Source organism: Miniopterus natalensis, chromosome 18 (genome assembly GCF_054644295.1).
Source record: "Miniopterus natalensis isolate mMinNat1 chromosome 18, mMinNat1.hap1, whole genome shotgun sequence".
Lineage (NCBI taxonomy): Eukaryota > Metazoa > Chordata > Mammalia > Chiroptera > Miniopteridae > Miniopterus > Miniopterus natalensis.
The window spans coordinates 24340649-24366102 of NC_142098.1; the positions used below are offsets into that span (position 1 = coordinate 24340649).

The 25454-nt window shown below is 37.9% G+C and overlaps 1 protein-coding gene across 1 annotated transcript in view; it reads right to left on the minus strand.

Annotated features, from left to right (window-relative positions):
* HYDIN (HYDIN axonemal central pair apparatus protein) overlaps window positions 1-16492 on the minus strand; it is a 241291-nt gene extending 224799 nt beyond the window's left edge. The window contains 5 exon segments of the mRNA XM_087827374.1: window positions 1355-1489; window positions 4715-4834; window positions 10372-10497; window positions 12820-12977; window positions 16318-16492. Of these exon segments, the coding sequence (XP_087683500.1) occupies window positions 1355-1489; window positions 4715-4834; window positions 10372-10497; window positions 12820-12954 (516 nt within the window). The 5' untranslated portion in view covers window positions 12955-12977; window positions 16318-16492.
* Between the last annotated feature and the right edge of the window lie 8962 nt (window positions 16493-25454).

Below are 25454 nucleotides of genomic sequence, written 5' to 3' on the forward strand. Positions count from 1 at the left end.
CCACTCGCTACAGTGATACATACTTGGCAGATCATATTAAATTTTCTGTCCCTGCTTTCCAGAAAAGTAGGAACAATAGCAATAGTAGCAGGAACACTGGTAATGACCTTGACAGCAGCTAATAAGTATTAGTGATGGAGAAGCAGGGATTCAAAGCAAGTTCTCTCTGTCCCCATTATGCTCTTTTGATTCCAACCATAATGGCACAATACAGGTCGGCACACACACTATTAATACTATATATAACCCTACATCTTATTATGCCTATTTAAGCCTTGCTTTTTGTCCTAACTCCTTTAATCATGCAGGTAAAACCCCTTTCCTCCTTCCCACAAGTCCCCACTTTGGCCCACATAGAGGAAAATTCAACCCACAATTTTGTGCTCTCGGAGAGGGCTGGGAGGAAGCCCCTTCCTCAGTCCCCCTTAGCTGGCCCTTCCTTCTGGGAGGAACTGGAATTTCTACAAGTGAGGAGAGCCTGAGGATGGGCTAGGTTCCCCATAGCTGTAGCGGTGCTAAGGGAAATGGCCTCTTTTTGAACTCAGGCTCCTTCTAGCCAGAGCAGACAGGTCTCTGCTCTCCGCTCCAGCCTCTCCACTCGAGCTTCTCCACTTGGGTGGAGCTATCGGTTAGGTCAGCCCTTCACCAAGGTCCAGTTGTCTACCAGTCACCGGCGAGCAGGAGGAGGCCCCTTCTAGGCCTCGGGTCCTGGCCACATCCTTTGCCACTAATGAGACTGATACTGTCATCAACATTTGGACCTTGGATCTCTTTCCTAAACTAGTTAGAATCTGGGGAGGAGGGATGTAACTAGCCAGGATCCCAAACTCCCGAGAAGCCAGAGTCTTCATCCTTTGTCTCAGCTCACTGCATCTGGACCTCGCCTTTCCCTTGTTCGTGTCCCTCTAGCTGTATAGTCAACTCTAAATATGTTGAGGTATGTGCGGGGAGGGGGGTCATTCAGAAGGACTACCCTTCATCATATCCTGGGTACTTACAGCTCATATAAGCCCTCAGCACTCGTTGACAATTGTTTCCTCATTCCCAGTGGTATGCCCTCCCCTCCCCTCACCCAGTCTAATCACTCCACTCACCACCACCAACAGCAACACCATCACACCACCATCAACCATACTATCAACAACACCGATACCACTACCACCAGCACCAAAACCATCAACACAACTACCACCACCAACACCACAACCGATACAACTAATACCACCGCTACCAATACCACTACCGGCGCCGACACCACCACCACCCAAACCAGCACCACCGCTTCCATCCGTGCTCAGAGCTGCAGCCCGCCAGGGGAAGCGACCACCCGATTCCTCGCCAGCGCCGCTGTCACCTTGTTCTCCTCGGGAGTGAACAGGACCCGGAATATGGACGGCACTCCTGGGGCTACTTTGTGGCCAATGTCTTTGGGGCTGATTACTTTAAAGTATGGCGAACTTTCCTCAACAACTTTCACCATCCTCGGAATCTGCAAGAAAAACATACAGTGATGACACGGTGCGTGTGGAAATGCAGGAGAGAAAGCGGGGGCGTGGCAGTTAAACACGGAATCTCCACCTACTACTCACTAGCCATGGTCGGGTCTGAGCTTTAGTTTCATCAACTGTTAAAGGACATACAGGCCCTACCTTTATCCCAGTGCCTTACACAAAGTAAGCACTGGATGCATTTTAACTTTAATTTTTATTAACATTATTATTGCCCATTCTTATGGTGATTGCAAGTCTTTGTTCATTTTCTTATTTAAATCTGACTGTCTTCAGAGACTAATGCTAAAACCCTACTTCCACAGCGGAGTTGAGCTGGATTTCCCAACATCTGAGAATAGCTCTAAGGGAAGAAATCACATGCACTGCACTCCCCCTGTGGACCATCACTTACATGACACGTGCCACTTAATCCTCACAATAAACCCTGAGCTTCACTGTGACTCCCACTCTACAGAAGAAGCAGATGCTTGCCCTGTATGCTACAGCTTGGCCGAGCAATGGCATTGAAGCCAAGTCCCAGCCTAGCTCCACCTTCCCTCTCCATGAGGTTGTCCTAAGTAAACACCGTGAAGCAAAAACTAGGAGAGCAGTGCACCCTCTCACCGCCAGTCGCACAGCAGCTTAGAACAGTTTTATTCTTTTAAAGTCTATTTCCTCTGCCCTGCTTGCCTTGTCTAAAGCAGTATCTCTGTCTCAGAGAGCCCAAGCAATAAAGGAAATGCAATTGTGAGAAGCATGGGGGTGCTCGGGGGGTGGAAGTTCTAGGGACACGAGGAAAGGGAGAGGGGACTGTTTTTTTAAAGACTAAAAGGGGCAGAAGAAAGTAAACTCTAGTTAAGTATGACCCAGATGCCTCAGGTGAAAAGTGAGGAAAAAAGAACTCCTGCCACCTCTCAAAACTGTAACCAGATGGGGAAGGAGAGAAGAGATGTAGAGCAAATTCAGACAGGTTAAGACCAGGGAGTGGAGAGGGAAGGAAGAGATGTGCGCAGGTCCCACAGGAATAGAAACAGCTTCGCTGGTGCGGTGACATTGGTGACGTGTTGAATGATCCTATGGAAGCTTGCTGGGAATACTTTAATAACAGCATAACTGTGAACTAAAAAGTAGAACGGAAAACAACAATAACACTAATGTAATAATAACAACAGTAATAATGGTATAGTGCTTACTCTGTGGCAGGCACTGAGCTGATAAAGAGATCTACCCATTATCTCAGTTAATATTCCAAACAACCTACTGAAATGCGTGCTATGATTATACTCGTGGTTTGGAGAAGGGAAGTGACTTGCCCAGGGTCTGCAGCTGGGAGACGATGGAATCTGAACTCAGAACCCACCTCAGCTGGAATCTGAACCCAGATTCGCCTGTCTCTGGAGTCTGGGTGCTTATAATTATATCCCAAGTAGAATCATGTTGTGGCTTGTTGTGTGTTCGTGGCTTACTTTAAATTTGTGTGTTTGAGAGAGACAGAGAAATAATGACCAAAAAGGCTACGTCTTTTTGCATTCCGTGCCAGTGAGGAAGCAAATAAAACGTAAATGGTGCGGTGCCCCAAATGTAGTTCAGCAGGTCCTTAAGTGTCCACGAACCAAGGAAACAGAGAGGCAGGCTTACATAGCCATCTAGTAGAAGGAACGGCCCTGGGAATAACTCATCCAGAAACAAGCCTGCCTAACCGAGAGAAATCTGCTTGTTGCTAGCTGGATCTCCCTAGATGAGAGCCGTCTTTTCATGGAGTCCAACACTCTAGCAGCATCTTACCAATAGCTCTCAGGTTATCCATGAGAACTGAGTGCCCTTTGGCAGATAAAACTCACACATGCCCCTTATCCTTGACTTGCCCATATACACCAACTGACAAACCTTTCTTGGTTAGGGCCAGGGAGGAGTGACCAAAACTACCCTTTAGACTAGCTCCTCTCTGCCTTTCAAAGCCTAAGAAAACCCGAGCAAAAGTAAAAAGGTACTGTAGAAAGGGAAAAAGGGAACTGGAAGTGAGAAACTAAATTATTTGGCAGCCCTACATGAAAAGAGAGTCCTAATGTCTAGGCAATATAGCTCTTCTTGGGGTCTAGGAACATAATCCTGCGTTATTTTTCTTCTCTATGCCTACATGTTAGAGTCTATCCCATGAGCGTTTCCTGCTAACACTCCTGCAGCACAACACTAAATACACCATTTTTCCCAGAGTCTGGCTTTGCTGTCACTAAATCACTCCATTGATCTCTGAGGCATTGCTGGTTCATTTAATGAGCTACTGTGCCGAATACATCTGCAAGTCTTCCCATTTGCCTTGGGTTCTTGCACAGTCTTTACTTTTTTCCCCTTTTTCCTTACAGTGAGAATTTGCCTCCACATCTTAGGCTCTGTAAGGAGTACTACTTGTCTTTACAACTGAACGTTAGCATCTCTCAGTGCCTTCTTCCCTATCTGAATACTTTTCATACTTACAACACTCTGAGACTTAACTCTGCTTTATGCTGACCTCCAGCCTTATTCCTTTTTGTATTGTCATTAGATGTCAAGGAAATCTTCAGGTATTTAATACCTTTTCTTGAAATAAATCCTAATTTATCTCTGAAGAAAAAGGCATAGGATGGAGAAGAAGTCCTCAGTTGCAACAACAAAGAAATAAGGTATAAACAGTGGGAGAAGCTGTCCAAAACTATCTGCAGACAAAATCTGAAGGCTTCTGAGGTAGAAAGGAGATAGAAAAGGGGGAATGGGATGTCCATTTTTTTTTTTTTTATTAAAAGAAAATACAATTTGTAGAATATAAATGCATTGGCTGAACAACTGCAATTCATATGGGTTTATACCTTCAATTAAGGATTGGAGGCTCTAATACAAAGTATGTAAGCATGAATAGTAATCACCCTGTCTTAAATGAAAGCCTAGCCCACTGGTTACATATGAGAACTCCATGACATTCACTAGCCAATCCTTTACGCAACAAAATGTTAGTGAACATGTTGGGAGTTTACTGTTGGGCACTGTCCTGGGATTGAACAGATATATAGCAACAAACAAACCAACATAGTCTTGTCTTCATTAAGCTTATAATCAAAGGGCATGTTTTCATCTATTTTCCTAGGTCTATCAAATTAAAGAATTTATTTAAGATCCTACATGTTCCCATTTTATTTAACTCCTTCTTATATAACCATGGAAGATAGAGCCATCGCATCCAACATACTCACTTTGTCATTGTTCCTCAAAACCAATGGCACTTCATAGACTTCACAGGGAGTGTAGTTCTGAAATACTATTTCTGATGGAAAGGGCTGGAATAATGCCTGATCCAGGTCAATTCCTGAAAACTTCAGTTGAAAAAGTAAATTAATCACAGTCACACAGTGGCACAAATGACTTGGGAAGATAAGACAACACTACATAGATCTATGGATATTAATACTAACAACATAGGAAACACTCAAAAAGGGGTAATTACTATAAGCCAATTGTTATAATTGGTAAGGTTATTTTCATCAACTTCTTTAATACAAAAGAAAGTAGAAGTTTTGGCCCTCAGTTTAAAAAATAGAGGCTAGCTTTTGGCTTTTGGCTTGGAGAAGGCTTAGGTGCAACTTTCTTTGGTCCTCCTGAATCTGGGTTCATCCGACACCAGCCGCCTCCACCATGCTGCTAAAGTTCAACCCCAATGAGCTCCTATACCTGAGGTTCACTGGTGGGGAAGTTGGTGCCACATCTGCCCTGGCCCCCAAGATCAGCCCCCTGAGCCTGTCTCCAAAAAAGGTTGGTGATGACATCACCAAAGCAACCGGTGATTGGAAGGGTCTAAGGATTCCAGCGAAACTGACCACATTCAGAACAGACAGGCCCAGATGGAGAGAGTGCCTTCTGCCTCTGCCCTGATCATCAGAGCCCTCAAAGAACAGCCACGAAACAGGAAGAGGCAAAAAAAAACCAAAAACCCATTAAGCATGGTGGAAATATAACTTTTAGTGAGACTGTCAACATCGCCGGACAGACGCAACATTAATCTTTAGCTAGAGCACCCTCTGGAACCATTAAAGAGACCCTGGGGGACTACCCAGTCTGTGGGCTGCAATGTTGATGGCAGTCACCCTCGTGACACTATAGATCAAATCAATACTCCAATGGAATGCCCAGATAGTTAAGAACTACAAAGGAAAATACTTCAATTAAAGACCATTTGATAAACAAACAAACAAACAAATAAGGCTAATTAGAACACTTCTAACACTTCCATTCCTGGGAATGGTGAATAGGCAATTTGAACCAATTCCCCTATGAAAACAAGAAAAGCTGTACCAAAAAATAACTGCCTGGAGGCACTAAAGAGCTAACAAGATAGTACTGAATATTGAAACTATGAATTACCTCAAGCTAATAGCTTGTATACTATCCAACAAGTTTTAAGTATTGTCATATTTCCCTTAAAATTTAGAATATCCCATGATGCCTTGTGAGTTCATGGCTGTAACCCTGAGGCACCTTGACACAAAGTTTGGAAACTGAAAATGTAAGCATCCATTCTCAGTAATTTAGAAAAACAATAGCAAATATTAAAAAAACCCTAAAATCCCAAGCAAATAAAAAATGAAATGACAAAGTTAATAGCAGAAATTAATGAAACAGAAAGTAACTATACTATAGAAATAACAAAGCCAAAAGTTGAGACTAATAAAACTGATAAAATACCTAGTGAACCTGATCAAGAAAATAAGACAACAGGTACAAAGAGCCTATTCAATAATGAAAATAGGGACATTACTACAGAACCTAAGCTAACAAAAAAGATAATAAATGGATATTATGTCAATAAATGTGAAAAGTTAGATAAAAAGTACAAATTCCTAGAAAAATACAATTTATCAAAATTAGCACAAAAAGAAATAGAAAATTGAAATAATTTTTATAACTATTAAAGAAATTGAATTTGTAAATTAAAACTTTTCATAAAGAAAATTCTGGCCCAAATAATTTTACAAGAAAATTCTAGAGAAGATACAACTCAAATACTATAGAAACTCTACCAAAGGAAAGAAAAACAAAAATTAAATATCTCCCAACTCAACTGATGATGCTAGCATAACTTTCATATACCTAAGAAAGACAGTAGGAAAAGGAAAAATTATAGGTCAATGTTAGGTCATGAACCACAGATTCAAAAAAAGAAACAAGATATTAGCAAACTAAAACCCACAATATCTAAAAAGGATAACACATGACAACTTAAGTTCATCTTGGAAATTCAACATTTCAAAGTTAACATTCTTACCCTTTGGGACAGTATGGATGGAACCTGGAGAATATTATGCTAAATGAAATAAGTCAGGCAGAGAAAGACAAATATCACATGACCTCACTTACATGTAGAATCTAAAGAACACAATAAACTGATGAACAAAACAGATTCAGTGACATAGAAGCATGGAACACACTGACGAATCTCAGAGGGAAGGTGTGGGTGGGTGGGTGGGAAGAGATTAGCCAAAGAACTTATATGCGTATGTGCATCACCCATGGACACAAACAATAGTGTGGTAAAAGCCTGGTGCAAGGGGAAGATGCAGGGTAGAAGGGGTCAATGGGGGGAAAGGGGGACATCTGTAATACTTTCAACAATAAAGATAAATTTTTGAAAAAATTAATCAAGAGAAACAAAACTCATTTTCCCCAGAAGAAAATATTACTTATTTAGAAAATTCAAAATAACCAAAGAGACAAACTATTAGAATTAATAACTGATTTATCAAGGTCACTGAGTACAAGACCAATATACTAAAAACAATTTATTTCTATGCACTACCTATGAACACTTAAGAAATAAAATTTATAAACAATACCATTTAAAATAGCATCCCAAAACATAAAATGTGTAGGAATAAGTTCAATGGAAAGTGTGCAAGATCTTTATTTATAAAACCTATAAATATTACTAAGAGGAATTTAAAAAGACCTACATAAAATACAGGAATATACCATATTCATGAATTGAAAGACCCAATATTTAAAGACTGTCAAATATTCCCCAAATTGATACAAAAAATCATGCAATTCAATAAAAAAATCCCCCCAAAATAATATCCAAATGGCTAATAAAATACAAAAAGGTGCTCCACCTCATTAGAAATCAAGGAATTGTAAATTAAAACAGAGTGACAGCACTGGACACCCAATAAAATAATGTTAAAGAGACTGACAGGGTTACATATTAGCATGGATGTAGTGCAACTGTAATTCTCACACACAGCTAGTGGGAGTGAAAACTGGTACAAACACTTTAGAAAACTGGTAATTTTCTACCAAAGTAAAACATATGCATAGCCTATAACCTAAATATTCTAGTTTTGTGTATAAGCCCAATAGAAATGTGCACATGTTCACTAAAAGGTATGTACAAGAGTATTTATAACAGCGTCATTTATAATAGCCAAAATGTGGAAAAAAACAAATGCTCATCAACAGTCAAATGGATAAATAAATGTTGTATAGTCATACAGTGGAATCCTACACAGCAACACAACAACAACACAACAATAAGCTGCTGCTACACACGACATAAATAAATCTCAAAAAACACACTATTGAGTGAAGTTGGCCAGAAATTAACTGGACATATGAACTGAATGTATGATTCATAGTTCCTGGGATAGGCCATAGCAAGAGATATAATTACGAAAGCAATAATTTAAAAAGTGGAATTTAAAGCCTTGTTCCTAGAAGAGGTCACCTAAGGAGTGGGTTCAGAAGAGAAAGAAGAGGTTCAAGGACCAAGCACTAAGACCCTCCAACATTAAGTGATCAAGAAGAGGAGAAAAAGCCAAAAAATAAAATAAAATAAAATAAAATATAAAATAAAATAAAATAAAATAAAATAAAATAAAATAAAATAAAATAAAATAAAATAAAATAAATAAAATAAAATAAAATAAAATAAAATAATAAAATAAAATAAAATAAAAAATAAAATAAAATAAAATAAAATAAAATAAATAAAATAAAATAAAATAAATAAAATAAAATAAAATAAAATAAAAAATAAAATAAAATAAAATAAAATAAAATAAAATAAGCAGCCAGTGAAGCAGGAAGAAAAGCAAAGTACTGTGATGTGTGAGATACAAGTGAATAAAAGGTACAAAAAAGAGACACTAACTAACTGTCAAATGCTATGAGACGACGCAGGTGTGCTCAACTGGTCAAGCTTAGGAATGAATTTGAAGAGAAATACACATACACAGAACTCAAAGTAAGGGACGCAGAAGGTAGCCTGGTGAATGTAATTGCAATGCAATGAAAATGAGCAGAAAGTTAAAAATGGATTAGAGGAGACACAGAAGGTATAGGAGGGCAGACAAAGAAGGTCCAACATCTTCATAATTTACATTCCTAAAGATTAAGGACCAAAAATGGCACAAACAAGAAAACTTTCTAGAAATGACATAAAGGTACAGCCCTAATAAAATTATTGGACATTAAATAAGAATAAACAATCTTTGGGCATACAGCCTAAAATATTAAAGTATTTATATTTTATCCTGGGGGAAATCAAGCTGGCTTTATACCTTTATACTCCATTATTGAAAACCAAAAGGTAGTGAGGAAAATGCCTGTAAAGCTCTATGGGAAAAATGTGTGGTCCAAGAATTTTATACCTAACAAAACTGCAGTTCTGTATAAAGGCAACAGGCAAATATGATCAAACATATAAAACCAAGGAAATAGTTTCCATAAGCTCTTCCTGAAGAAATTAATAGTTGGATGACTGTCACCCAACTAAGAGACAAATGAAACTCCTGAAAATAAAGCAAAAATAAGCAGCTAAGTTGAGAGAAGAAAGAGAGAAGGTGAGATGTAGTGAAGTATACTTAGGTCCTCATTTTTCATAGCAGGAGTCAAAATACATTAAAACACACATAAAAGCAGTACACACAGAAAAATACATGGAGTCTGGTCTTAGTTAGGCTATGGGAAAGGGGCAAATAGCCCTTAATTAGGATGAATGAGCTTTGGGAAAAGCTACGTTCCCTGCCCTCAAAGTTGGAGAGTGGTTATGGAGAAGAGAATAAATAATAATTAAAGCTAGCAGGGCTCAGAGGAAGAGCAAATTTTTATGCAGATCCTTGACAGGGGAGGCAATGGTATTGCAGTTAAGAGCAAAAGAGCCTCAGGGACTCATTCCTCATGTAGGAAATAACCCTGAAAAACTCTCAGCAATAACTGAGGAACCCTTTGAGAGGAGGTTAATCTCCAGCAGTTCAACTGATGGAGGTCCATATCATGATTTCTACATAAAAAGTGAAACATATAATTCAAGAAGTTAATTAAAAAGTAGGAAATACTGTATTTTATAATCATATGCTCCTAAGGCCTATAATATATAGATTACATTAGAATATAGAAACGCATTAAAATAACTATTCTTTAGAGATTACAACAAAACATTTGTTATTGGAAATGACCCAGAACACACAAGTGCCTACTTTAATAAGCAATTCTATTTCTTCCTTTCTAGTGATGACAGCTCAGTTAAGGAGGGATTTCTTGTGCTAAGAAGATAACTTAATTAGGCTTGGCTAATATAATTACTGGAATACTAATCTGTAAAAAATACTGTGGCTAAGTAGCTAAGAAAGTAGCTAAGAAAGAAATGTGAGTAGTTAAAAGTTATATGTAACTTTTTACATATAACTTTAATTATAATTAATTGTAATTCTCTCCATATCAAATCAGGTATCAAGATCAACAGAGGAAGAAAAAGAATGTATTAAAAAAACAAAAGATTAGCCCAGAAACAATAAGTATTAAGAATGTTCGCATTATGCCAGGGCCTACTTTATATGCTAGAATGATAGAAAGCAGCTACCTTTTGATGTGTTGTTTCCCCCATATCTAGAAGTTCGATGACCTGTGGTCGGCACATCAACCGTGTATTTGCCAGTCTCTGTTCTGTGGTCAGGGACATTTCCTTCAGGAACTCCGAGGGTGTTAGCTAGAATTTAAAACAACAGGAGCCGAAGATTCATAAATGGTTACACTGAAAAATTGTTTTCATACGTTCCAGTAATGAATAACTTGTGTTTGCAGCTTTCAGGATAATTCTGGAATGCATTAAGTTCCATTATAAAATATTTAAAATAACTAAATAATACAAGAGAAGTAGCCATGCACTTTTGAGCTCTTTGCAAGTAATTTGAAATGGCATGTGGCTACTGTTTCTTTATGATTTTGAAGGAATCACACAAAGGAACCTGGGGGGCGGAGGGAGTAGAGAAATTGCACAGGAACATGTCCAAAGAGCTTAATGCTTATGCTCAGACGAGGCATTTGGGCATAAAACTCTAACTTTCTAAAATCACTTTCAGGCTTCAGAGATAAGAAGTTTGAAACATCTGTTTCTCAACTGAAGTTACAACATGCAAGCAAAGCTTGTGGGTGTTTAACTATAAGGTTATATCAGGTTAAAGAGTAACCTTATAAAAGCTACAGGGTCTGGGAAGTGGGATTATACCACTTAAGAATAAATTGGGCCCGGTCAGGTGTAGCTCAGTGCTTGAGTGTCGACCTAGGATCCAGGCGATCGGGGTTCGATTCCCGGTCAGGGCACATGCCTGAGTTGCAGGCTCGGTCCCCAGTCAGGGCGTGCAGGAGGCAGCCAATCAATGACCCTCTCATCACTGATATTTCTCTCTCTCTCCCTCTCCGTTCCTCTCTCTGAAATCAATAAAGATATATTTAAAAAAAGGAATAAGTTGGAACTTTTTAGAAATCACAAGGGTGCATTTACAACTTGTTTTAAAAGAGATCAAACCCCATCATCAGATCTGGCAGTCAGTCATATTCACATACCCAAATGAGAACACAAAATACTTCGAAACACTTTCTAAAGTTATGAGGGGAAAAAAAATGTAACCTATTGTTTATCATTTAAGTAACTGAACAAGGGCTTAGTTACCCAGGACCAATCACTATTATATAGTTGTTGTGCTGGGATGTTCACATTATTTCCAGAACCTACTTTATGTATTAGTTTTCTTACTTACTTACTTAAATAATTAATTAATTTATAAGAGAGAGTTTTGTAAATTAAACTTGTAATTTTGAGATAACTGTAGATTTACATGCAGTTAGTTATAAGAAACAATAACGAGAGAAACCAGGTACCATTCGCCTAGTTTCCCCAAGAACAGTGTCTTGCAAAACTGGTACAGTATCACAGCCAGGATATTGACACTGATACAGTCAAGATGCAGAACATCCCCATCATCCATGGCCTACTTTAGATGCAAGGAGATTGTGATCATTATGAAGCAACATAATGCTTCAGAGTATGTGCCGAGACTTTAAAATACAATCACAGGAATATAATTCAACCGGTTTGTTTTGCCTTGGGTTAAAAATCAATGCTTTTCAAATTCCCTACAAAATTATCTTCTGTAATTGAATCCATTTAAATGAAGGCATATTTCAAATATAGCTTCCAACTTGTTTTTTTTTAAGTTTTTTTAAAAATTGGAATCCAGATTAGAATACTAAAACATTAAGAGGTATCAGCTGTGTTGTGATTTTAAAGAAATAACAAAGTCTTAAAAGCAAAAAGTCAGGAGTTACCTTAACTATGAAACCATAACCACCACAAAAATAATATTTGATTTTTCTAATTAAACTATAACTTGAGACTAGTTTTTAAAATGCAGTAGATACTATACCTAACACTGTAAATTGTTATTGATATTTTCTATAGTATGTAGTTTATAATTCAATTCTCATCAAATCATTATAATTCATTAAAAATTTAAATATTTTTAATATTGTATGTCAACAGCAATTTAAAAATTAAAACTTATATAAATATCTTTATTTTAAAGGAAAGGAAAATTATATATTTTCCCTATAATATAGTCATTATTTTAATATTCTATGTTCTACAAATATGCAAACAAAAGTGACTCTTGCCAATCAACAGGCAATAGATTGTTTAGGTTAAAACCTGTAAAATTCTGATATTAGATTGTTTTTGAACTACACAAATGACAGTTTCATAGGGTTCAACTAAATATTTAGAAAACCTAACAATTTGCTTGCAGAGTCTTACTGCAACTGATTAACTAAAGCAATCGAAAACTGTTTCAATGGATATAATTTCAAAAACTTCTGAGGCTCTAAGAGGTACCTATGCTCTGCAACAAGCTACCATGCAGACTGTATTTATCTTATCGGCCAGTAATTCCTTTGATATTCTGATAATGCCGATTAGCAGCTGTCCCCCTGAGGGGACTGCAGGAAGTGCCCCCCTGAGGCCCTGATACCTTACCATCTGGTTCACCTCTTCTTCCTTCACCACCTTGGGGCTCAGGGGCGGCAGCACCTTGCTTTGGAAGCCTTTCAGCATTCTCACCAACCCCATTTGAACGGCCCCCATGGACTCCTCAAGTCTTCTACTTGTCATTTTTAGTTATTTCCTTTGCTCACCTAAGAGTGAAAAAAAAGTTTTAGAACAAATACGGATAATTCCCGAATACAGGTCACTTTTTTTTTTTTTTAACTTTTTCAAATACAGGAAGGTTTTTAAATACTGATCTTCAAAAAGACATGTTTGGAACAAATACCATACCCAAAGGGGTCTATGTCATGTAACTAGTCTAGATTTAGCCTTATCTCAAAGTTTAGAATCCCTTTTCGACAAACCAAGGATTCTGGACGAAGCTCACAAAAGACATGAAAAATATGAGCAGTTCTTACATTTGGGCACTTTTCTTTTCCCCAGATAAGCAAACACTGCTCAATAAATGTACTTCATAACTTGCTATTTTTATCTGCTATTTTATATATTTGACTATTGTCCCCCATGACATCCTTCAAACAGAAAAAAAACACAGGGCTTTAGGTTCTTCACAGGTGGGCAGAGGACTCAAAAAAGGCAGCATGAGATGAGATGGGAAATGTGAAGTTTCTGGAAAAGGTGTGAAGCTTAGTCATAAATAAGGCGTTAAACAGCCACTCAATATCTCCAAATCTTTCCTTTGCATATCCTTTATACTTCTAGCAGAACACCTACAACTTTCGGGGCCCATTTATGACAAAGTAGGGATTTCTGTCTTCAGTAACAACAGGCTAGGTTATTCAACCCTTTACCAAAACATAAACAGACAAACTCTAACTAAAAATACTTGATACAACATCAAATAAAACACCCTAAAATTCAAAAGTTCACAAGACAGTAAGGGATTACCAGACCAAAATGGAGGGGAAATAGGTGCATAAAGGAAAATAGATTTGAATGAAAATAGAATAAGGTACACTGAAGTAAAGCAGTAAAACACCCAAGAAAATGAATATAAAATTTTAAAAAAGGAAAAAAGATTATAAAGAACAAATGATTGAAATAGAAGATAGTCAAAGAAAGTCTAACATGCTATAACTGGAGTCCATGAACAAGAAAAATAAAGTACTGGAATGGAACTAAAATTTAAAACTACAATCCAAGAAAATTTTTTAGAAATAAAAGAAAACGTAATCAAAAGGGACCAGCAGGTGCCCAAGAAAACTGAACCACAATGATCAACTCTGAGTCATATCTTAGCAAAACTATTAGACTTCAAAGAATTTTTAAAACTTCTCATAGCTTCCAGGCAAAAAAGTAAAATAACTTACTAGGGCAAGAGAATGAGATACTATTGGGCTCTGAAAAAGCAACCTGTGAAATGGGAAAAGAGAGGAGCAACACTTTCCAAAAACTTTAACAAGTGTAAGCCAAGAATGGTATATGCAGCAAAGCTCTCCTTCAATTATCAAGGCTACAGAAAAGGAGTTTGAGCATGCAAAAACTCAAGGACAACTGTAAGTATGTTCCCTTCCTGAGGAATCTACTAGAGGGTAGACTTCATCCAACCAAAAGGTGACTGGAGAACTTCAGCAAAAGTACTGACAACGAACATTTCATGTATTTAATTATAGAGCTAAGAATAAAATGAAGTTGAGGACACGAGGAGAATAGAATTTAAACAGTATATTTTCTGACAAATAGAATGCAATTTTAAAATGAAAGAATAAAAAGAGAAAAAAATCCAAAAGTAGAATAAGCTCATTAACAATTGTATGAAAAATAAGTAGGAGTCAAACCATTTCACCAAGTAGAAAGGATTTATGGAACTGTGATAGAAAGGCACTATGATGGCAGACAATGATACTTGTTCTGAGGTTTTTCCATGTCTCTGTGACCCAAAGGGGTGCTTCAGCCTCACTCCTATGTTCTGGTATTTTAACAAAGGTGTCCTGTCTATGGATAGTTTCTAGTTAGTCTTTTTGTGAGGGAGACTGAAGTTAACCCTTTATTCCATCCTGTTGATGCTATCACTTCCCACATTATTTTATATTGTAATAATTTTGTGTATTACATTGATTTATTATTTATCTTTGTTTAGTATGTCTTCTTTGCTTTTTTCTAAAATTTCTTTTCGCATTTCGGAAAGTTTATCTTTATGTTCAATAGTTTTCTTTATATATAAACCCTTTATAAGGCCTACATTGGTTATCTATTGCTATATAACAACTTTACTAAATATTAATAGCTTAAAACAATGACTATTTGTTTTCTATAGGTCAGGAATATAGGTATGGCTTAGCTGGGTGCCTCCTACTCAACATCTCTCGTGTATTTCTGGTCAAGCTGTTGTCCAGGACACAGTCATCTCAAATCCCAACTGGGGCTGGCAAATCTGGCTTCAAGTTCATCCACATGGTTGTTGGCAGGGCTCATTTCTTAACAGTTTCTGTGATTCAAGAATTTGGAAAATCTGGGAAAATTTGGCTTGGGGTCTCTTATGAGGCTGCAGTCAAAGATGCCAGCAAGGGTTGTAGCTGTCTGAAGGCTTGACTAGGGCAGGAAAATCCACTTCCAAAAGGGCGCACTCGGTCAGCAGGTTGGCCCTGGCTGTTGGTGCGAGCCTCTCCTAGGACTGCTTGAGTGTCCTCATGGCATAATAACTAGCTACACCTCTAGAGCAAGCAGCCCAAGAAATCATGGGAGAAGCTACAATGTCCTTTGTAGCACAGAAGTCACGCACCATTGTTTATGCAACACCTGTTGGTCACACAGATCAGCCCTGTTCAGCACGGGAGAGGCCACATAAGGGCTTGACTACCAGGAGGTGAGGATCATGGGGGAATCACCTTGAAAGCCAGCTACCACATTCACTGTGTTCTCTTATTGTGAGGATTGAATGAAATAACATTTGCAAAGTACGTCACAGTACCTGTTCTTAGTGTTATAATTAGCAGAAATTTTGATTTAAAAAAACTGAAAAGACAGAAATTCCATTCAATTAAAGCTTGCTTTCTGTAAGTAAGAGTGTATAAAACTGTTCACATGTCATCAACTTGTGCTACTGCCACAGTGAGGGCAGGGGCAATTACACTCTGGGATGTTGATAAATATTTCTTTACCCCCAAACACCACTTTAGCAGGAAAATATCACAGAAAAAATGGGGAAAATGCTCAAGTAAATGCAACATGATTTTTGTTGTCGGCGAGAGGTTCTCCGGGCACTCAGTACGAAAGGATTAATTTTTATTTTTTAATCCTGCTTCATCTTTTGATTTTCTACTGTTCCTAAAGCTGTCACACTCCTTGGTTTTCTATTTGTTTGATCTCTTTTAAATTGGATTACTTCAGTCTTCCTAGGTTTCACATTGGCCTCTGCTCTCTTCGCCTTGAAACACTTCCTGAAAACAATCTGTCTCTGTAGGATGTATGACTTATTCTATCTGCAGTAGATAAAAGAGAGACGAACTTCAGAAAGAATCCTCTTACTTGGCCCATGTTGAAGGAAAGGAAAATGAAGGTGAATTTTGTTCTGGACACCAAGTCCAATGTGGGGTGGGGGGCATCTCCACACCAACAAGCAATTCTCCGGACATCAGCTGGGTGTCTTATGATTCAGCTCAATTCTGACAATATCTACATGGACAGAGAGTCAGATTCTACAGGTTAAGAATTCAGTCCTCCAAACTACCCCCACCCCCCACTTCAGATGCCAGTCAAAAGCTCAGGTTTTCACTTGTACTTCTGTCCAACTAGCTATAAATCAGAGGTTCCCAAGACCACTGCCTTAGATTCAATTAATTGAATAGAGCAGCTCCCACAACTCAGAGAACCACTTACAGGATTACCAGTTTATTATACAGTGGTGCCTCGGTTTTCAAATGTAACCCATTCCAGAAGACTGTTCGAGTTCTGAAACGTTCAAAAACCAAGGGATCCACAGCCGACAGCTAGGCCTCGGGATCTTGCCCTCAGGGGAAGCCGTGTGGCATGTTCGACTTCCGAGGCATGTTCAAAAACCAAAGCACTTACTTCTGGGTTTATGGCGTTCGTAACCTGAAATGTTTGTCAACAGAGACGTTCGAAAGGTTCATCAACAGAGACGTTCGAAAATCGAGGTACCACTGTAAAAGGATATAACTCGGGAATAGCCAGACAGAAGAGATATAATGCAAGGTGTGTGGGAAGGGGCTCAGAGCTTCCATGCCCACTCCGGGGGCACCTCTCTCTCCCCAGATCTCATCATGTTCATCAACACAGTCCTTCTGGGGTTTCATGGAGGCTTTCTTACAGAGGCATGATTGATTAAATCATTGGCTATTAGCAGCTGATTCAACCTCCAGCCCCTCTATTCTCCCCGACTGAAAGTTCCAACCCTCTAATCACATGATTCTCTTGGCAACCAGACCCCATCCTTAGGTGAGTTTCAAAAGTCACCTCATTAACATAACCAAAAACACCTTTATCACTCTCAACACAGGAAATTCCAAAGGTTTTAGGAGCTCAGTGCCAGAAAGTGGATGAAGACCAAGTACATATTTCTTATTATAAATCACAGTATCAGAAGATGTACAGTGAAAACAGATTTTCCCTAGGCCTCAAATTACAAAAAGAACCACTTCTTCATAGGAAAATGTCAGGTGCTGGAGGCTTGTTCAAACGGTAGAAGCTTCCAGGCAAGACACAGGCAGGAGAAAAGTCAAAACAATCAACTACAGGGCCATACAGAAAGAAGGTAATGACGGCAACAGATAGAGCCATAGCTGCAGAAAGGGGCTTCTTATTATTTGTGAGCCTCAATTCATATCATTGTCATGACTTACACCAAGAATCTACAAGTATTATAGCTCTAAAATAGATTACTTTCTCATATGGGAATTCAATTATGTTATTTTTCAATTTAATATATAATAGAGTACAGCAGTCCCCCTTTATCCAAAGGAGGTTTGTTCCAAGACCCCTAGTCTGAAACTGCAAATAGTACCAAACCCTCCACATACTGTTTTTCCTTATACATACGTAACTTTTTCAGTTAAAGGAAGGCTCTTTGGCTTCTCTTTGGCATATCCAAATTGTCAGCATCATTACTCTTGCACTTTGGAGCCATTATTAAGTAAAATAAGGGTTATTTGAACATAAGCGCTATGATACTGCTACAGTCAATATGATAACCCAGACGGCCACTAAGTGACTAGCGGGGCAGGGGGGTGTATACAGTACGGAGACTGGACGGAGGGATGAGTCGTGTCCTGATGGGACATGGAGAGACTTCATCTCAGAATAGCACACAATTTAAAACTTATGAATTGTTTATTTCTAGAATTTTCCATTTAATTTTCAGACACTGTAACTGTGGAAAGCAAAACCACAGGTAAGGAAGAACAACTTTATCTTCTCTATGCAAAGCACTGTATTAGTTAATGATAAATAAAATCATATTGTTTTTGAGGGATGAAGATGAAACTTAGTAATAAGGCCACTAGCATATGGGAATAAGCACCCAGAGATATGACTGGCCTGATTATTCTTCACCATCTTGTCAACCTTCTAGAGCCCTGAGGCAGGCTTTCGTTTATAATCTGCCCAGATTTTCTAGTTGCCCTCAGCAGGAGAGTGAACCTGCATTACCTACCACCATTTTCAGAAGCAGAAATCTTCATTTACTGAGCGTACATGATATAAGGGGAGAAATCCTAATCCATGCCTAAGGAATTTTCAATAGGAACTTTTACATTGAAGATAAAATGCAACAGTGAAACACAATACAATAGTGGCCAGAACTAGTAGAAGGGTACTTATAGCACTGCTCAGATGTCTGAAATTAACCTGGATAATCTAATCATGCCACCAAATCCAAGATTTATAGAGCTGATGGCCTGACATCTTGATTGTCAAGGTACCAAGTTGAGATAAAATTACTTATAATTATACAATTACTTATAATACTGTTAGGTGAAATGAACACTTAGTGTGTTAATACTGAATAGCTACTTGCAGAACTTTAATGGCCAAAAGTAAACATTTAAAATTTGTCTACCAAGCAACCAAGGGCGTATTTTCCAGCCCCTTCTCACTTGAAGAATCCAAAAAAAGCAATAAATGTTTTGAAAAGGTATCTTAAAATTAAGACTCTCTGAGCTTTAGCTGAATCTTCTTTCAGAGTCTTAATCCATGTAGGGAATCTAGATTATCAGACTCCCTATCTCGGACACCCTCAGGTGACATGGTAAAATGCATAGTTCTTATCTCTGGGACTCCCATTTTCTCCTCCCAAGTCTATTATCCCTATTGACATATTCAGCCCTCCTTCTTTCTAGGTTCTCAGAATGCCGTTTTCCTTGATCAAACTACACAGTTATTTAGAGGTAAAATCTCTGGAACTCTCTCCTTCCATCCCACCCTGCTTCCAAGGCTAACTTAGATTCATCTTACAGGTCTCGGGTGAAACATCACTGCCTCTGGAAAGCCTTTCTTGACCTCCCGAAAGTCCCCTTGTTATATGTTCTCAGAGCAGTTGTACTTTTCACATATTGAGTAAATTGTGTGACTAGATTTTTATGTCTGCCTTGTTCACCAGAGAGCAAGTTCCATAAAATCAGAGACCTTTACCATTGTGCTCATTACTGGTATATATGCCTAACAGAGTGCCTGGCGTAGAATCAATAAATATTTGCTGAATAATTGGATGGGCAGTTAAATCACTGAACCATTTATTATACATTCCTTCTCAACTATATCTTCATTTTTGCCTGGCTGGCATGGCTCGGTGGTTGAGCATCGACCTAGGATCTAGGAGACTGAGGTTTGATTCCCGGTCAGGGCACATGCCGGGGTTGCAGGCTCGATGCCCAGTAGGGGGCGTGCAGGAGGCAGCCGATCGATGACTCTCATCATTGATGTTTCTATCTCTCTCTCTTTCCCTCTCCCTTCCTCTCTCTGAAATCAATAAAGACATATTTTAAAAAAAGAAAAAGAAACTGGAGCTGCTACAGCCAGTTTAAAAAAAAAAAAGATATCTTCTTTTTTTTAAAAAAAAAAAGAATCATTTGTCAGATAGTTATTGATTTTTACTACCCTGAATCCATTTACCCTTCTTCTGGGATCCATATTATTTTTCCTTAGAAAAATACCCCACTCCTTACTCTAAACCAGGAATAGTTTACCCCAATATCACATCTCCCTGGCAACAGTGATTGGTTCAGTACAGGGCAAATGACCCAAGGCAAACCAATCAGAGCCAATGAGGCTTAATTATGCCTTTATTGAAACTGCTGAAAAAGAGGCATGTTTTCTTCCTAATGAGGTTGCTAAGAAATAGGATATGAGCTTGAAGCTGCTGGCAGCCTTCTTGCCCCTATGAGGGGAGAGGCTGTCTAAGAATGAAGCCACATAGATGAAAAGCAGTGCCAAGAGACTGAGTTCTGATGACATCATTTGAATCCTTAGATCCAGCCAAGAACTTCTGAGTTATCTGAGCCAATTAATGTTCCATGACACAAGTGTCATCTGAGCTATATGCTGTGGCTAGTCTCTTGACAAAGTGAATTCCTTATAAATAATTGCAGCCCATCTATTATTTGTAATATATTGCCATAGCCTGAATAACTTGAGAGTCATCTAGACCATTACTTGCAAAAACAGTTTTTGATGGTCTTGTTCATCTTGTCAAATATGCTAATTTAAATGTGGCAGATGAGCTATTTTAGATCTATGTTTGCTTTACTAAAATATAATACCTTCTCATTTATGTGCCACTGACTTTGTCATCACCAGAGTCTAAAGACCAGCAGGCTTGCAGTAACACACAGTGAGAATGCCTGTGGTTTCTACAGCTACTACACATGATGAATGTTCATCTGGAGAATTTGCTTCAATTCACACACACACACGCATCATTCAAGGTAACCTGTTTATAAGTGCCTTATAAATGTTAGGCAATTCATATAATTTCATTGCAGCAAATTCATAAATATGCATTTGCTGCAATGAAAAAGAAATAATGAAATTACCATTCACTGATAACTAAAATTCCTTAGTTTTGGATCCAATCATAAAATCAATGAGGGCTTATTTGTATTTTAATGTCAACAATAGATGTAATGGCCCCTCCTGTTGGTTTAGCAAATTAAAATGTTTAAAAAAAAATTTAAGCTATGGTCTACCATTTCTTAGTGACTGCTTTGTGGAAGAAATCTAAGCAAAAAAAATTGGGGAGGGGGGTGCATTAATATCTTTTCCTAACTCAACAATCTCTAATTCAATTGAACTCTTCTCCAGTATGCTGTATCAATTCTTCTGATCTATGGAATTGTCTAACATGAGAATATATCTTCTTTTATGCCTACAATGGGTTTAATAAGTGGGTTTAGTTTTCTTAAATCTATTTATCTTACTTGAATTCAAGAAGGTATACTCAATTAGGAATACTCTTTAGCAGCTTTTAACCCTTTTTAACAAGCAACTCTTGTAAAGGCCTTGTTTTGGCTGCCCAGTATAATGTCCCCTGCCCATTCTTCCTTCTTCTCGTAAGAACCCACTGCCCTGTCCAGAAAGGGCAGGCAGCTCTGGCCAATCAGAGCACCCTATTCTCCTATGTTCTGATTGGTCTTATGACCCTAATCATGCCAGTCAGAATTCTTTCGTTGAATGATCGCTGGACTTTCTCTTTGGGCTTGCTGGGATGAAATGAATTTAAAACTATTGGCAGCCATCTTCATCATGAGGAGAAAGCTTTCTGCAGAAAAAAGCCAAGGAGATAAAAGCAAAACTGTGAGCAGGATGGATGGATGACAGGAGGGGAGAAAGATGAATATAAGTGAATGAGAGTGGTATTGAAAGCAGTTCTAAACTTTGAGGCCCTGGTATCTGCAGCTCCTTTTGATCTTCTGAGCCATCTTAGCATCCTAACTAAATGGACTAACAAATTCCCTATTTTGATAAGCTGTATTGAAGTTTGAAGTAAGTTTCTGTCACTTGAAATCTAGAATTTATGATAATTGTTGTATCTTGTTATACTTTTATATGACAATTGTTATATTTTAATGATTATTATATGTTTAGAAATCATACATTTACCTAAAATTTACTCCTGGAATTTACTAGAAAAATCTTTGAATAACCACTATTCAATGGCATAAGTTGTTATTTCCAAATTGAAAATGCTTCATTTCTATTAGAATAGGAGAGAATGAGCTTATACAACTTATATACAATGTATAGACTAATTGATTTGCACCATCATATATAACATCATGGATGTCTACAAATCTGGAAATCATTAAAACTTATTGGATATTTGGATTAGGTAACCCAGGTAATTCCATATAAAAATTATTCTGTTCTTAGCAAGCCCACATTTGAGTATAACTAGCATATAGTAGCAAGGTCTTTGCAGAAGCTCATATGGATCCAAAAATTCTAGATCATCCAGAATGTGTGAGTCCAGAAGAGATAACTGGAAATATTTCATTTTCAGATTCTGAAGATGAAAGTCTATGGAGGGTTATAGAGAAAATCCTTTACACAAAGCTGACAATTTTAACATGTATTTTTTTCCAGGTATTAACAACTTAAGAGCTATCCGTAAACGCTATTTAAAAGTGATCTTGTTGGTTAAGCAAATCCTTCTGACAAAAATAGTGCCTGGGAACCAGGTTTCCTTTCGCAGAAAATGTTTGGAATCCCTTTAATAAAGCCATCCATACACATAAGAGCAAAACTGGATTTATTCATTGACCCTTCCAAGACTCCAAATGACATCACTGAAGAAAGAGACTAGTGCTTTCATCAATCTCCACTAGCAATTAGGGATGTGGCAATTCCCTGAAAAGTGAACAACAAGCTAGCTTGACCCTGCTCATCTGAGTGCTCTCAACACTGATCACTGTCTCATACATTCTCACTAGCAGCTACTTTTTAAATGCTGCATGTCTACCTTTTATTAAAATGTCAAATGCAATTCTTGTAATTCATATTGGATGGCTGTCATAAGAGAATTCAGTAACGAAAGCCAATTACAGAGATTGGTTATGTACTATACCATTGTACTTGAGTTATCTGGCATATAATAGGGCCATTTTTCTTCTTTCAGTTATCACACCGGTAAATATTGACTACGAAATTCTTAATGCATTGCTTTCACAGGGCTTGGCCAGATCGATTCCTATTAAAAGTATGAAAAATATGTCTCCACCCTATATCTCTAATAAGGACAACGATAAAATTTTCTCCTAGAATTAAAGAGGACTTCCATTTCCAGTAATGGCAGGCAACAGTTGAACCAACCATTCATGTGAACACAACTAAAAGCTCTAGGTGAAAATTTTTTTCAACTAAAAAAATTTTAACCTCTTTAAAAGTATTAAAAAGCTGTCAAGATAATAAGCAATAACTACACCAAAATCTAAAGAAAATCAAACACTAGGGAAATAAGCAAAGTGCTAGAAATCCATAGCCACTTCTGCCCTTAAAGCATTTGCTAATCCAAAAGAACTTTGAGCTTTGGTTTTGGGGGCCTTGCAGGGCGATGAGATAGAAGTCAATAATTAGAGTCTGCTCAAAATGGGAAATACAATGAGAGATCTGCTTCACTTTAGGCTGGGGTACAAAACTAAAACTGGCCACTGTATCACCATCCCCAGAAAGCCATAGTAAAACTTGTTATGGTGCAACCAATTGATGTTTCTCTTTCACACGGATGTTTCTGTCTGCCTCTCTCTCTCTCACTCTCTCTCTCCCCCTCCTCCTTTCCTTCCACTAAAAATCAATGAGGAAAAAAATATCCTTAGGTAAGGATTAAAAAACAGAGAGAGAAAGACATGGAGACAGAGATCTGACATTGTTGGAGCCTTGAATGAGAGAAGAGAGATGATAGAAGCAATATCTAAAAAAATAATAGCTGAGAATTTTACTAAAGTGTTGAAAAAGACCACATATACATTCGAGTCCAGCAAATCCTAAGCTATAGATGGGGTTGGAGGTATCCATTCCTAGTTTCATCCTAGAGAGGGTAAAGAAAACCAAAAATAAAGAGAAAAAATATTTAAAAAGCCAATAAAAAAAGGCAGATCATCTTAAAAGCAGCCATGGTTAAGTTGAGAGCTAATTTCTCAATATAATGGAAGCCAGATGGTAGAATAATGCATTCAAATGTGCTGGAAGAAAAAACTGCCATCTTTTCATTCTATAACCAGCAAAACTATCTTTCAAGAGTAAAGACAATTTTAGACAACTCTGGGAAGAATTTAACCGACACTGAAATTTAAGATTCTGCTCTCCAGTATGCTATTCTTTCAAACAAGCCATCCAGTAATCACAAGAATAATATACAACTATTGCTGAAAATGGTTTTGAAATGGTTAATACTCAAATTTACTCCATTTGAACTCTCAGTGATGCTCCAAGTTGTTGTTCATACAAGTTCATGAATCCATATACATCCATAGTGATGTACCACTTTTCCAAATTGAGGGACCCAAATAATTTGAACTCAGCAGGGATCTCATTTGTCCCTGACTCATAATAATATAAGTCTGCCCTATGATTCTGTATTAATTACAAACAGAAATACCATTACTCATACATATATTTCACTTCTGAACAAAACAAAACAAAAATCCATAAGGAGTGACCTCAAACTGATTAAACTTAGGGACTCATTTATAAAGGTCAATGTCCTTTGCTGCAAATCCACTTCTTATGCAGATGAGAAGTTTAACCTGCCCTATGGCACTGGGCATAATTAGCCAGCTGCACCCTCATAATAAGGTGCAGATGGTTAATTATACCTTACTTGTGGGCACAAAAGCCTGTACCTAAAAATCATTGAAAGCATACTTGGACCTATTTATGCTCATGCAAACAAACCCTTATTTCCAAAGTGGTGGAGGCTCCAACTCCACCACTCTGGGGGAGATCCATTAACACTGCTGGGGTCTGGTTCAAGGGAGGCACCACCGGCCACAAAGCCATATAACCGCTGTTGAAATATTTCATGGGGTGCTGAATCCTTGTTGAAAAAAATCTCCTAAACTTAATTTGTTGCAACCAGAATTGTAAATAAGGTGAGAACTTGGTTTCCCTAGAGCCCAAAGTAAATTCTATATTTTTTAGATAAAAATCTCTAGAATCAAAGAATCAAATAACTTTTTTCCCAAACAAACATGTCAACATCGGTTGTCTAAGAATAAAAACAGAGAGACAGAGAGAGGGAAGGGGGAACTACTTCCTACAATCCATGTTTGGAAGTCCTCTACCAGCTGCAAAGCTCTCAGTTTGCAGGGGTCGAGATGACAGGGCTGGGGAACAGGATACTAATCTACTTGAATCTGCACAGAATCTTTCTTCTGAAGAACCCGCAGGGTCTGAGTCTATTCAGTTTAATTGCATGTTGGGGGAGAGGAAAAGCTGCTTGCCATGGTTTTAATTGCTAAGAACACACTATCTTTTTAGGAACCATCTGTTTAATTGTAATTACAAACATCGATGTAAAAACACAAATGATTAACAAGTACAAAACTTCCCTACCACTAACAGTTTTAATATAAAGAGCCACCTTGTGAAAGAGTATGCTGCCTTTTCCTTCTCTGCAATATTTCGTGATTTAGCAACTGACAGCCTACTATTTA